This window comes from Oryctolagus cuniculus, chromosome 4 (genome assembly GCF_964237555.1).
Source record: "Oryctolagus cuniculus chromosome 4, mOryCun1.1, whole genome shotgun sequence".
In the NCBI taxonomy this organism is placed as follows: domain Eukaryota; kingdom Metazoa; phylum Chordata; class Mammalia; order Lagomorpha; family Leporidae; genus Oryctolagus; species Oryctolagus cuniculus.
The window spans coordinates 51399783-51415529 of NC_091435.1; the positions used below are offsets into that span (position 1 = coordinate 51399783).

Genomic DNA, 15747 nt, shown 5'->3' on the forward strand with positions numbered 1-15747 from the left:
GATGTACAAAGTAATACTTTATCCATTTTAGTATTTTTTTTTGTTTAGTAGTATTGGTTGAACTCTGTAATTAACACACAATTATTCTTAGGTGTTTAAATTTTAACTGAAAAGTGATCCCTGTTAGGCATCTGGAAAACATTATGCTGAGTGAAATAAGCCCATCCCAAAGGGACAAATATCATATGTTCTCCCTGACCGGTGACAACTAACCGAGCACCAAAAAGGAAACCTGTTAAAGTGTAATGAACACTGTGAGAAACAGTGACTTGATCAGCCCTTGCCCTGACTGTTGAGCAACTTAATACATTATTCCTCTTAATATTTTTTGTTTGTTTGTTCTGCTTAATACTTTTGGTTGAATACTGTAATCAATACACAGTTATTCTTAAGTGTTGAAACTTAACTGAAAAGTGATCTCTGTTAGATATAAGAGTGGGAATAAGAGAGGGAAGAGATGGGCAATTCGGGACATGCTCAAGCTGACTTGCCCCAAACGTTAGAGTTAGAAATATACCAGGAAGGCCTGCGCCGCAGCTCACTAGGCCAATCCCCCGCCTTGCTTGCCGGCACACCGGGTTCTAGTCCCGGTCAGGGCGCCGGATTCTGTCCCGGTTGCCCCTCTTCCAGGCCAGCTCTCTGCTGTGGCCAGGGAGTGCAGTGGAGGATGGCCCAACTGCTTGGGCTCTGCACCCCATGGGAGACCAGGATAAGTACCTGGCTCCTGTCATCGGATTAGCGCAGTGCGCCGGCCACAGCGCGCCAGCCGAAGCAGCCATTGGTGGGTGAACCAATGGCAAAGGAAGACCTTTCTCTCTGTCTCTCTCTCTCACTGTGCACTCTGCCTGTCAAAAAAGAAAAAAAAAAAAAAACATACCAGGGGATTCCAATTCAATCCCATCAAGGTGGCTTATATCCATGCCATCTCACTAGTCCAAGTGATCAATTTCTGTTCACAATTGATCATAATGTTAGGACTAAGAGTCAAAGGGATCACATAAACAAGACTAGTGTCTGCAAATACTAACTGATAGAATAAAAAAGGGAGAGAACGATCCAACTTGGGAAGCGAGATACACAGCAGACTCATAGAATGGCAGATGTCCTAAACAGCACTCTGGCCTCAGAATCACCCCTTAAGGCATGCGGATCCAGCTGAAGAGCCCATGAGAGTATTTCAGGCATGGAAATCCAAGACACTCTGGGAAAAAAAAATGTCCTAAATGAAAGATATCCGCGAGTGAGATCCCAGTGGAAAGAACAGGTCATCAAAGAAGGAGGTACCTTTCTCTGAAGGGAGGAGAGAACTTCCACTCTATGACCTTGTCTAAATATGATCAGAGTCAGTGAACTCAAAAGGCTTCCATAGCCTTGGAAACTCATGTCAAGAGCCTAGGGTGATTACTGATACCATAAACAAGAGTGTCAATTTGTTAAGTCAACAAGAGGAGTCATCGTGCACTTACTCCTCATGTAGGATCTCTGTCCTTAATATGCTGTACATTGTGATTTAATGTTATAACTAGTACTCAAACAGTATTTTACACTTTGTGTTTCTGTGTGGATGCAAACTGTTGTAAGCTTTACTTAATATATGCTAAACTAATCTTCTGTATATAAAGAGAATCGAAAATGAATCTTGATGTGAATGGAAGGGGAGAGAGAGCGGGAAAGGGCAGCGTTGTGGGTGGGAGGGAAGGTATGGGGGGGGCATTGTAATCCATAAGCTGTACTTTGGAAATTTATATTCATTAAATAAAAGTTAAAAAAAAGTTATTGATCCTTTTTAATGCCATGGGTCTATTAGAAACTACAAGTTCTTAAGATGTTTAGTGCTTTGTGAATAAAGATCTAATTTCTCATGAATATTGTGTTTTATAATTATTTTAAGTAGGACATAGAAGATTCCTCCTTTGTCTTTTTTGGTTATTTTTTTTAAAGTTTTACTATTTGTTTCAAAGAGTTACAGGGTGGGCAAGGCAAAGGCAGAAAGAGAAAGAAAGAGAGAGGCTAAGAGGGTAGGAAGGAGGGAGAGAGGTCTTCCATCCATTGATTCATTCCCCCAAATGGCCATAATGGCCAGGGCTGGGCCAGTCTGAAGCTAGGAGATTCATTTGTTTCTCCAGTGTGGGTGCTTGGGCCCAAGGACTTAGGCCATCTTCTGTTGCCTTGTCAGGTTCATTAATAGGAGCTGAATCAGAAGTGGAGCATCCAGGACTTGAACCAGTGTCCAAATTGGTTGTCATCACTGCAGGCAGTGGCTTTACCCACTGCGCCACAGCACTGGTCCCTTTGGTCATAAGTTTTATGATCAGAATTATTATGGCTCTTAATCTTTCATCATCCTGAATTTTTCTAATTATGTACAAATATACATATATTTTCTGCAAAGAAAATTAATGTAAAATTAAGATAAAAGCCATAAATGTTATCTAAAACAAGCTAAATGTTTCATAATTCAATATCACTGACTTCTGGAATGGTCAATATACCATAATACATGTATCTCATGTGTGTTGTCACTTGTGGAAAAGTTTTTAATTTCTAGGAAAACCTAGTAACTTAAGACTAATAATTATTCTCCTCAGGTGTTTCTGACTATTTTTGGAATTCCCAGGAATGACATTCTGTTCCGATGTGAGAGCAGAGGTATTGGTGTTAATTTACCAAATATAGATATTTTAAACAGCAAATTCATAGCCTACTGCTGAATTTTCTTATAGACTATCTACAGTTTGCAGAACTCATAATTTGTGGGTTTTTAAATTCGAATTATTTTTAAGTATGTATTTTAAAATAGAAGAACGTGTGTATGTGTGCACACAGTGTATGCATCATTCATGTGTATGTATGCATTTGTAGCTCAGAACTCAAAATTATGAAAATGACCTTTACTTTAAAAATTATCTTACATCTTATACAATCTGAGTGCAATAGGTCTCAGTATAGATCATATTGAGAATTCACTGGGAAATTCAGTGAATTATCAAAATGATGTATTTTATTTTGTGGAAAAACAGAATTATCCATATTTCATTTATCAAGAAATCAAAAGCATACTTGCAAAAGAGAGAAGTAGGAGTTAAGATAACTTCCATTCCCCCTACTGTCCCTTTCTCTCTCTCTCTCTTTGTTTTTACTTGTCTTTCTGCAGATCCTGCAGTCTCAGATTTCCACTTTGTTCTGAGACCAACTATGTATGAGAACTGGGTGAAGTGTCAGCCATCTTTGGTAAGTTTCACTTGAGCCCAGGCTTTTGTCTTCCTTGATTCTCAGTTTCTTTACTCTTGGAATCCTATTCACTTTGTTCTGATACCTGGCCTCCAATGCATCAGGAGCCTCGTGTCTCACTTTTGTACTCATTGAATTTCTGCCAGCAAGGAACACTTTGTATCGCAGCTCTTCCATTTAAGACATCTTGACAAGCCATATAGCCTTATGCCCTGTCATATCTGATTTATAATAGCTCTTTGTCTTTGCACCTTTTCCCACAATTTCCAGCCTTGTGATTTTCTCTTTGCCTTAATTTACTATTTGCTTGATGTGGCCCATGAGACTACATAGGATCAGCAAAATCTGATGGTAGCTATTATAAGAGGTAAAAAGTTTTCACTTTCACCATTTTTCTCTCTAAAGTTAAGATTAGAGTACAGAAAGGTAGTGTAGAATTTGGGCTACTGGAAATAAACAGAAGAGATCAGGATCTGGGAAAAAAGAAAATAGAAGAGGTAATGCAAAGTTTTGTAAAGAAAATATTATTGAGTCTAGGTTTCTAAATCACTGATTTCCAGATGAATGATATCTGAAATCTGAATGGAAGCAGTGGACTACAAAGAAAGGACTTGGGTATAGAGAAAATAAAAATGGACCAAAGTTGCCCCCAAGTTGGCATTTATAAAGGATGACTTCCTACCACTCATCCTGTTCTTTGATGAGATAACTTCTTAACACTTATCCTGCTCCCTCAATGAGATAACTAAGGGAGGTCATAATGAAAGGATCTGTAAAAACATTTTAAAAATTATAAATAATGGACATGACTGATATTTGTTATCTCATTCATTAAGACATGCTTAGCACTTTCTTGAAAATTTCTCTTAAACAGTAACCATTTGTTGAATCTCAGCGTTTTAAGATAAGCCAATTAAGAATTTTACCTTATTTCTTACTTCTCATGCTCATATTATTTTCAGGAGACTGTGATAACTTGTTATATACCTCTGTGGAATAAAAGTTTACTTTTTTTCTGATTATTGTGATTATCTGTTCAATAGGATGATTGAAAACTTTCAAACTTCTGGTGTCCTCTAGCTATATCTAGATCGTTATCTGTTGTTGATAACCAGGGAAAAATTCATTTTGATATTTCTCTTTTTTGATTTATAATTGTCATATGCTTTCATTTTGTCTGCATTGATATTGTCTCTTTTGTATGCATCTCTTTTGCAGACACTAATAATTTTAGCATCCTTAATATTTAGTAAAAGATTGTCAAGTTATAAAAAAGATATAAGACATTTTTTAAATTTGACTTTTGGAAAATATATGGATATTTAATTGTTGATTTTAAGCTATGTGGTAATTTCTCCCGAAACTCATATGCAGTTCATATTCTAATGATTTCTTAAATATGCAACCTTGGGAAATTGCCAGAGTTCATGGTACCATTCAGACAAATAAGCTAAAATATACTTTTTAGTATATTCTTATTTATGAGTCCATATTCGTGTTTGTTTACAATTCTACTTTGCAGATCTATTTAGCTCTGTTTACTTTTTTAATTGATACTTTTGTCAATCTCACAGTAATAAAACTGAATGACTATGTTTTGAAAATGTTTCAAATATTTCACCATATATTTACTATGTCCTCTTGTTAATGATAAAGTGTGACAAAATGGAAATACTGACTTGTTTGTAAACGGCGTTATAAGCATGAATTTTATATTGTTTCTTTCTCATTTTACAAGCTTGGATAACTTATTATTAGTTCTCACCTGAGGTCAGGGTAAAATGATATTTCCTCATGCTTTAAAAATTCAGATTTTACTAGTTTTCATTTTCTATTCTGGGATATGTTCTATGTATTTAACAATATATAACCATTGTTAACTGAAGGAGTCAATGGATTGGAGTAGAATCTAGGGGCAACTGAGTGCAAGAGTTGGCTGGATGAGAATTGCTGTAAAGAAAGTAGTGAGTTCCTTCTAAAAACTTTCAATAAAGAAAGCAATTTTCTCTGTGTTCTTATTATTGTAAACTGTTGAGACTTTGAAAGAAAAAGCTGTTAGGATTTATTTGGAGGGACTGTGAGATGAAGGAGTCATCGTAATCTGGTGTTAAGGGGATCGCTTTGTTAGAGTTAATCTACTATGAGCTGGAAATAGCTTTCAAAGATTTATAAAGTAATTGAAGTAGTTGTGAAAAAACCGAACAGGAGTGAAAGGTTTCTTTTGCTTTATATTGATTCAGTTAGTGAGAATTATGGTATTTAGGGTATTAGCAGCAGATATAGAGAGATATAACTTACAGATCTTTTATAGAAAGTATGTTTTATTATGTTAATTTAATTAGTTATTTTGGCTGTATCCTTATCTTTAAAACAAAATAGTTTGTAGAGTTTGAGACAGAGGTTAAGTGTCATTTTCAATCTTTAGAGAATTAGTTTTCAAACCTAGAGAGTTATTGTAAATGAGGATTATTTGGACATAACTCTCAGGTAATTAAGAAAAGAGTAACGTTTTATTGTCTAATTAGTCCAGCAGACTCATAATTTTTGAAACAGTTTTCAAAAACAAACCCATGAAAATTCTAGCATAAATTAACAACAGTGAATTTTGTAAATAACATCTTTTAATACTAGTTGGTTGAATTTTTTTGCTATCTTTTTATTATTGAATTTTTGTTTTTTATTATGATATGAAATTTTTAATTGGCATGGCAATATGTATATATACTGGATCATTTATGAATCCATGCAGGTTTTACCTCCTTGCAATTTGGTTGTCAGATAACTGATCATTGTACTTTCTGTGTAAATTAACTTGTATTTATTAACTAAATCATTAATGAAGCCAAATCTAAAAATACTCAGTGAGCTGCGTAACTCAACATTTATACTTATGTGAGCCTCTAGAACTTTAACTTTCGTAACACACTACTCTGGCCTTGCTACTGAAGTTATCTTCGACCTTCAGCATGGTCTTATGTGCTTCTAGAAATATATTTTTTAAAAGATTTATTTATTTATTTCAAAGTCAGAGTTAGAGGAGAGGCAGAGAGAGAGAGAGAGAGAGAGGTCTTCCATCTGATGGTTCACTCCCCTGATGGCCTCAACGGCTGGAGCTGCGCCAATCCGAAACCAGGAGCTTCTTCCAGGTCTCCCATGTGGGGTGCAGGGGCCCAAAGACTTGGGCCATCTTTGTTTTCCCAGGCCATAGCAGAGAGCTGGATCAGAAGTGAAGCAGCCAGGCCTTGAACCAGGCGCCCATATGGGATGCTGGCACTTCAGGCCAGGACGTTAACCTACTGCACCACAGCTCCCACCCCTCTAGGAATGTATTTATTTCTTCAGTCATAGGATGTTGGAGTTGGCCTAGATGTAATCTAAATTTATACCTTTCCACCTGATGTTGTGAATATCTTGTTTGCTCTTGGACAATACTGTGTGAAAGGTGCATTGTCTTTCTGAATGACTCTGAATGCCAGTAAAGTCCTTAAAATGAGTGAACAGTCTAAGTTTTCTTAGTTTTGCATTGTTCCTGATTGTGCTAGGTATGCCTTCAGCATATTCATAGAAATACAAATCTGGAGTCAGCATTGATCCCATTCTGTTTTCTGAACATGGCTTCAATTTTACTATTCCTAATATCTTAACCATTAATACATTTGACCTAGCCTTACAAAAGATTGCTATTGGTCTTTCTCCTTTTCTGTTTCTTGTCCTATACTCCTCATTGTAGCCACAGTGATTGTTTAAAATTAGATTGTATTGCTGATTTGCTTAAAACTGCCAGTAGCTTCCCTTAACTCTCAGAGAAAATTCAAAGAATTTACTAGCTTTTCGAAAGGGTCAAAATGACTAGGTCCAGCGTCACTCTGCCCCAACCATATTGACCTTCTATTACTTGAACTGCCTTTAAACGTGTTCTTTTCTCTGTTGTAGATGTTTCTTCCTAAGGTTTTCACATGTATCTGTCTTCTGTCATTGAGTTGTTTGCTCAAATGGCTACTTTTTAGAAAATGTTTTTTCTCAGTCTAAAATAATCTTCACAAGTGCTTGCTTTCTTGTTCTCTTATATTTTATTCTTACTAAGATGAGTTAATTGTCTAGTTCTTCATAATAATGTAAGTTCCAGAAAGGTTATTACCATTGTATGTAAAATTCCTTGGCCCATTCTTAAGAACATAAAAATTATTGCCAATTGAAATACCAATATTTTTCTCTTAAATAGTGTCTGATTTCCATTGTGCTTGTGATATGTTGTGTTTCTGAATGCCTTATGTATTGTTTCACTTTGTATATTTGCTTAAAATATATTAGTCATGTTGTGACTTTTATCTGAAAATCAGGCTATTTAAGAGGAAATGATGATGGCTATTCTATTACATTGTTAGCCTTATAAATATTAACATATATAATTTGAAATATTATACACTTAAATATTTTATAAGCTTTTAAATAAATCTAATATATATTATTAAAATTAAAATATCAGAAATAAATATTTTTTAAAAACTGATATGTTGTGATTATAGGTGAGAAAGTGAATGTCATTTCTATTCATTTAAATTGTTTTTATTCAAGAACATTAGTGCCCCATTATAATCTTTTTATAGTTAATCTCATTTTAATAAAAAGAATATGATTTTTTTTTTTTTGGACAGGCAGAGTAGACAGTGAGAGAAAGAGAGACAGAGAAAGGTCTTCCTTTTCCATTGATTCACCCCACAATGGCCGCTGAGGCCGGTGCACCACGCTGATCCAAAGCCAGGAGCCAGGTGCCCCCTCCTGGTCTCCTATGCAGGTGCAGGGCCCAAGCACTTGGGCCATCCTCCACTGCCCTCCCGGGCCACAGCAGAGAGCTGGACTGGAAGAGGAGCAACCGGGACAGAATCCGGTGCCCTGACCGGGACTAGAACCTGGTGTACCAGTGCCGAAGGCGGAGGATTAGCATACTGAGCTGTGGCGCCAGCTATAAGGGCTTTAAATTCTTAAGAATACTTACTTAAATAGAAAAATTATAGATATATCTAGTAAAATATTAAAAATACACACAAACTTTAAGATAGCAGATTGTTTTAAGCAGCTTCATGAAGCAGAGCAGGGGAAGTGACCTTTAGTGGTATTTGTAAAAATTTATTTTTTGAAGGGAAAAAATATGGAATTAATAAAATCAAAGTTTAACATTTGCTCAAACAGTACTGAGAAAATAGTTTTATTTTATATTACTACTTACACCCTTTGATATATTTTAAATATTTTCATTAAAAGACTGAACATGTAAAATAAAAAATTGATAATACTATGTTATTCTAATCAATCTACAGACTAGTAATTGGTGGCTGATGTATAACTTGAGCAAGTTTATTATTAAGTAAAATGTATTATTTAAAACTTAAAAACTTAATCTACCTAATTCAATTCAGATTTAAATGCACTTTTCACATTTTTTGATATAATTTTTCTAAAATCATGTTTTTCCATCTTCATTTATCTTTCCTCTACTGAATATAGACTATTACAATTTTGATTCCTAAAAGCTAGAGAACACAAGTTATCTGAAACAGAAAGTAGCTGTCTTAAATAGAATCAAATTATTTTGGGGTAAGAATTGAACATAAACCAATAAACTGTACTTGAAATTTGATTCATTTTCCAAAAATTTCTGTTCTTTTTAACTACATCATTTTTGTCAATGGTGTCATTCTTTTCTTTTTTTAAGGTCTTTATTTATGATCCCAGCCAGCACACACACACACACACACACACACACACACACAGAGAGAGAGAGAGAGAGAGAGAGAGAGAGAGAGAGAGAGAGAGAATGAGAATATAACCCTTTTATAATGCCATAAATATGGTCTAAAGTTTAGTTCTCCAGTAGAGATTCCTTTCAGGTTGAAGTGAATAAAAAAGTCTAGGGCAAAAGGTCAAAATCAGGAATCAGTTACCAATCAACAGTGAAAACAACAGGTACACCAGTGAAAACAACAGGTACACCATCATGAAATCTACACCCTAGCAGAAGAAACTGGAAATAAATAGGAAATTGTAATGTTGTCAGATAAATAAAGTGACATAAAAATACTAGACATTGTGAAATACAGAGGAGGCATCTGTCCCAATAAGAGAGGTTAAGAAAATCTTCCTGAGCGTTTAACTGGACACCTGAAGGCTGGTTGGATTTAACCAGACTAAAATTGGAAAGGCAAAGGTTTTTTGGAAGTATTCATAAGAACTTAAGGAAGAAGAGTGAGTAGTGACTAAAGGAGACTAAACATGATTTAATATGTTTGTAGTTTATTCTTTTTAAATATTTATATTTCTGAAAGTGATAGAGGAGGTAGGAAGAGAGAGAGGGTATGTTTGTGTGTGAGAGAGAGAGAGAGAAAAAGAGAGAGAGAGAGAAAAAAAAGAAAAAAGAAGAGAAATACTTTCCATTTTCTTGGTTCATTCCCAACAACAAATGCAGCTGTTCCAGAATGAAGCCAGGAGCCTGGAGTTCCATCCTGGTATCCCATATGGGTGGCAAGAGCCCAAGTACTTGGGCTGTTCTCCACTGCCTTCCCAGGCACATTTTCAGGGAGTTGTGTACGAAGTGGAGCAGCCAGGGGCTGGCGCTGTGGCATGCAGTGGGTTAAAGTCCTGGCCTGAAGCGCAGGGATCCCATATGGGTGCGGGTTCTAGTTCCAGCTGCTCCATTTCCAATCCAGCTCTCTGCTATGGCCTTGGGAAGCAGTAGAAGATGGCCCAAGTCCTTGGGCCCCTGCACCCACGAGGGAGACCCAGAAGAAGCTCCTGGCTCCTGGCTCCTGGCCCCTGGCTTCAGATCGGCACAGCTCCGACCATTGCGGCCATCTGGGGAGTGAACCAGTGGATGGATAACCTCTATCTCTGTCTCTACGTCTCTCTGTAACTCTGTCTTTCAAATAAATAAAATAATAAACCTTTTTTTTTTTTTTTTAAAAAAAAAAAAAGTGGAGCAGCCAGAATTTACCTGGTGCTTGGATATGGGATGTTGGCATTGCAGACAGCAGCAGATCTTATTGCCCCACAATGCTACCCAATGCTACACAATATTTTTGAGACAGGGAGAAACTGTGTAGGTAGAACTGAAGAAATATCCAAGGGGACTTTTAAAAGGTTTTAATGTATACTGCATTAAAGAATGTAGATTTTATCCATGGGATGACATAATCCTGTTTGTATTTAAGAAAGATCTCTGTGGCTGTAGATTTTGGTCCATCTTACTGTATATTTTTCACATTACAGTTTTTACCACACACTTCCCTAATTTCCCAAACCTGGTGATGTGCCCTTTATACTTCCCTTTCAGAGTGTTTGTTGTAATTGTAATGAATTAATAAATTGTGAAATTTAGATGCTCATTGTCTCATTCCACATTGTTCATCAAAATCCCCAACATAGTATGAACCCAGCTTCCTGGCTTGTTGCTGTGTAATCAACATTTGTCTTACAGCTTTCATATCGTAGGTGCTCTAGACATATGTACCAAATGAAGAATCTATAGGGGTCTCAATATCATGAGTAGGACAGTTTTCAAGATTGAGTAATAATTTTTAGTATAAATAAAACAATATTAATTTTAAGTTTTTTCTCATTCTTTATGCACAAGTATTTAACACTTACTGTCTTCCTGTACCAAGTACTATGTTAGAAATTAAGAAAATTTTATTGTATATAAATAATAATTTAAAAAACTCTTAAGTATAGTTAAAGCAAAGTACAATCAGCATTATCAAACATGCACCTAATATATAATTTCTTCATTATTACAACTTTTTTTTTTTGACAGGCAAAGTTAGTGAGTAAAAGAGAGAGAAAGGTCTTCCTTTTCTGTTGGTTCACCCCTCAAATGGCCATCAAGGCCCACGCACTGTGCTGATCCAAAGCCAGGAGCCAGGTGCCCCCTCCTGGTCTCCCACGCGGGTGCAGGGCCCAAGCACTTGGGCCATCCTCCACTGCACTCCCTGGCCACAGCAGAGAGCTGGACTGGAAGAGGCGCAACTGGGACAGAACCGGCGCCCTAACCGGGACTAGAACCTGGGGTGCAGGCATTGCAGGCGGAGGATTAGCCTAGTGAGCCGCGGTGCCAGCTTTTATTACAACTTTTAAAAAATATCTTTATGGATCTCTTGTAATTCTTTAGCTGCATGACTGCATTTTCAAATGATTTTTAAAATGTCATCCTAGAAATAATTGTGTTAGTAGAATTTCTTTTACAATGTAACTACGGACTGCTATTGATAATTTGTTAGCAATGATAAAATACTATCCACGAAGTTCAGTAAGTATGAATGAATTTGGAGGTAGCTGCATTTTTACTGTTCTTAAATATCAGCAGTTTTCTTGTGATAAATGATAAGTGAGTACTTCTTTATTTAGGAAAGTTTTAAGTCATAAAGTGCTTTTTAGATGCAAATATAAATATTATTTAGGTGACTTAGTATTCTGTAAAGTTTTTAAAAACATCATTCTGTGGATGGTTTTTAACCTTGCACTTCAGATGTCAGTTAAGATGCCCAGGTCCCATATTGGAGTCCCTGGGTGTGATACCCTGCTATAGCTCCTGACTGCAGCTTCTTGGTAATGCAGGCCCTGAAAGGTAGCAGTGATGACTCAAGTAGTTGGGTTCATGTTACCCACAGGCAAGACCTCATTGAGTGTACAGCTCTCAGCTTCTGCCCAGCCCAGCCCTGGCCATCCTAGGCATTTGGGGAGTGTACTAGATCATGTGTATTTGCACTGTCTCCATCTCTCTGTCTCATGAAATAAAATAAATAAATGAATTAATAACAAATGAATAGATACCATTCCAGTTAAGAATAACACCCACAAATGGAAACCACGTCATATTCTTTGCTACGGCTAAATGGCAACATGGCAGAACTAGTAGAAAAACTCAGGTAAAAGAAAATATGGTATTATTCATAAAGAAAAGAAAATTGGAAAATATTCTTGTTTATGTGATAAATGTGAAGATTTGTGCATACTATAGGGTATACGTATTTAGTTTGATTTCTTTCCACCCTTTGTTACTGAAACAGGAATTAAAAATGTTGACAAAGTCATCTAAATATTTTTCTGAGAAAAGGAAGATGTTGTGAGATAAAAAAATAAAATAAAATAAACCTGGGCAAAATTACTTATGCAAATTACCATCTAAAATATGGAGATAAATGCTGGGATTAAGAAAAAACAAAATTTAGAAAGGAAACTAAATGAATTTTTGTCTATAGTATTTAAATATTAAGCACAGGCATCATGATTGAACCTACAAGCTTATTAAAAATTGTAGACATATCAAAGCATGGAATTTTTAAAGAATAAAGACAGTGGCCGGCACCACAGCTCAATAGGCTAATCCTCCGCCTGCGGCGCTGGCACCCAAGGTTCTAGTCCCAGTCGGGGTGCCGGATTCTGTCCCGGTTGCCCCTCTTCCAGGCCAGCTCTCTACTGTGGCCAGGGAGTGCAGTGGAGGATGGCCCAAGTGCTTGGGCCCTGCACCCCATGGGAGACCAGGATAAGCACCTGGCTCCTGCCTTCGGAACAGTGCGGTGCTCTGGCCGCAGTGCGCCGGCCACGGCAGCCATTGGAGGGTGAACCAACGGAAAAGGAAGACCTTTCTCTCTCTCTCTCTCTCACTGTCCACTCTGCCTGTCAAAAAAAAAAATAATAAATAAAGACAGTGAATAGAATGTTATCTTTAAAGGAAAATAAGTTCAAGTCATAAAACTAGCAGTTAAAATTTAATGTAAAGAAAATATCACATACTCAAATATTTATTCTTTACTCATTTTAAGTTTCATATTCCTTTTTTCATATGTATTAATTATTTACAGTTTAATTTTGATAACAGATTTCATTTCTATAAGTGCTACATAAAGTAATTTGGGCTGTTCATCTGTATCTGAACAAAATCATTGTTCCCAGTGGGAACTATGGAATTACTGGCATAATGCATAAGAATCAGTTAAATTATTATTATGTGGCTTGAGTGGGAGGTGATAAGCAGAATAAATAACCTACCTGTATTTTAAAATTTCTCATAAAATAATTTTAGTTTTTTGTTCTAATTCTAATTTTATAGATAAGGAACTTAAGCTTATGAAGTATAAGAAAATATCTCCTGTAATACCAGTATTCTATTTCAGTGAGTCAGGTTTTACATAAGAATGAGTATCATTCTACCAGGTATTTCCCTTTATGTTGCCATAAACCCCTGATGGTGGGGGCTGATGACAGTAGAAATTGTAGCAGAAATAATAATTATACTCATAGCACACATTTAACTGTATTTGCTATATTCTGGACAATGTGCCCAGCACCTAATCTGCATTAATTCTATTTATTTTGAAAAGGAACTCTGAAATATTTGCTGGTTTTTCTGTTTTTACAGGTAAGAAAAAAATTCTGGGAAATAGATGTAGTCAATTGTGTGTGAGTGTGTGTGTGCGCGCGTGCAAGTTTTTGTGATTCTTGAGAGGCAAAGTTGGTGTAATAGAGGCTTTGAATAAATGAAAATATGCATCATCCTTTTACTACATCCTATTATATCCACTTACATCCCATTATTGATGTATTATTTTAAATAATATTGAGTCCTGCAAAAGTAATAGATTCTTCAAATTCTAAACAAAGAGAAGATGGAGAATTGACTATCCCTGTTCATAGACAGGTAAAGAATGAAGTGGACGTATTGAACTTTCTTGGTTCCAAGAATACTGAAAAGTAGTAATTAGATTTACCTTTTGAATTGGGATCTCTAGACAGAGCATTTGAAAAATGGTCAACGCGTTGTAAACAGGTGTCAAACTGGACATAGAGATAAATAGCAACCTGGCTTTGTTTAAATAAGTAAGGAGTGATAACATAATTGATAAATCATAAATGCAGGAAATAGTTGGAACCATCTTGTGTAATTTTTACTACTATGTTGCTAGTTTAATATAGTAGTACTGTTAGCATCAATTGGTAGGCTGATAAAGGTCTTGAAGTACTTAATATCTGAGAGAAAAATGCATGTGTATTTTGAAAGTACCCATAAAGAAAATAAGAAACCAGATGGAAAGAAGAGATGGGGAGTCCTATGTGGAGTGAGTATTGAGTAGATTGAAAGAGATACCTTCCAAGGGTAGGAAGTAAATTTGGTCTAATGTGGCAGAAGACGTAGAAAATTTCCTTTCTTTTAAGCAACTCATTACTTCCTTTTGAAAATATATTTCGGTAGGCTTCCAGAACAGAGGGCCAAGTTCAAAATACTGGGCAATAATGAAATACAGGAAGAAACCACAAATAGCAAAGACCTCATTTGAATAATTAGATTAATATAAGTTGCAAAATGAGAAATCAGTGTGTTTAATTAACTTACGTATAGCCTAAAGCCTAATAATCTCCAACAACATGAAATTTGGTATTTATGAATACTTAACATTATTTCAATAGGTTTACATTTGATAATAACATTTAAAGAACTTTGTTTCCCCCGAGATCTTCTTAATTCCCCAATACAGTATCTTTTACATTTTATCTTCCAAAGGCAGAATATTATTTATGCTACAACCCAGCATGCAAGTGAACACCTGCACACATGCATGCACACACACACACAGGAACTTGTATTTTAAAATTTTGAAAATAGTGATTATCCTTCCTTCTTATTTAGGTTTTCACTTTTTTCTAGTCTGCTCCTATCCCTAGGCCCTACCTTGGAAGTCATGAACCACTACTTTACTTTGATGACCCAGTCATGGTTGAGATTTATAATACATGGAAATTGTACCACAAAAAGATTATAATTTATGGATAAATAGTACTAAATTTGCAAATATACAAAAAAATTTTGAAGGGAAAAAGCAACAGATGACAGTTTTCCAACAGGATAAATTATATTTTAAATATACATTTTAAATATTTATCATCTGTAGATATTAAAACATAAAATATAATTTCAAAGTTTAAAGAACTGTGTTTTAATAAATTAAGAGAAGTTGTAGTACCAATGAAAGCAAATAATTGAAGATATTTTTTTATGCCTAAAATCACTTCATATTTTGGAATTCATTAAGAATACAGTAATAGAAGGTAACATGTAAGGCAGCAAATAAATGAGTGGAAAATGCGTAAACATCCTAGATAGTGACGTTTTATACATTAGGACTTTATTTTATAAGGTTTTGTGATACGAGGTTTCAATAATATTTTATTTAATTTATATTGCTTTTAATGTTGTTTCAGTAAAAATAAATACACATTTCACACTTTGATCATGATCTTGAAGTCTGTATAAATTAGGAAGGAATAACTCTAATAAAATCTGATGCTTGAGATATACTTATGGAATGTAGAAAAAGAATAAATTGGTGCTGGAAACTCAGGGTTTGAAAGATAATTTTGTATATGGTCTCATCAAGAAGGATAATGTTTGAGTTTATAAAGCAAATGGACACAAACTCCTACCATGCAGTTTCAGTTCTATTCTATTAGGAAAAAATGTTTATAACA

General features: G+C 35.5%; 1 protein-coding gene across 8 annotated transcripts in view; it reads left to right on the plus strand.

Annotated features, from left to right (window-relative positions):
• Positions 1-15747, plus strand: part of EPHA6 (EPH receptor A6) — a 1017309-nt gene that overhangs the window by 122995 nt on the left and 878567 nt on the right. For 2 of the 8 annotated variants that reach the window (XM_070071944.1, XM_070071943.1), the window contains one exon: positions 3155-3231. The exons of the other annotated variants lie outside the window; for them this stretch is intronic. In XM_070071944.1, coding sequence (XP_069928045.1) covers positions 3196-3231 — 36 coding nt within the window. In that variant the 5' untranslated portion in view covers positions 3155-3195. The remainder of the gene's footprint in view (positions 1-3154; positions 3232-15747) is intronic. 8 annotated transcript variants of the gene reach the window in all.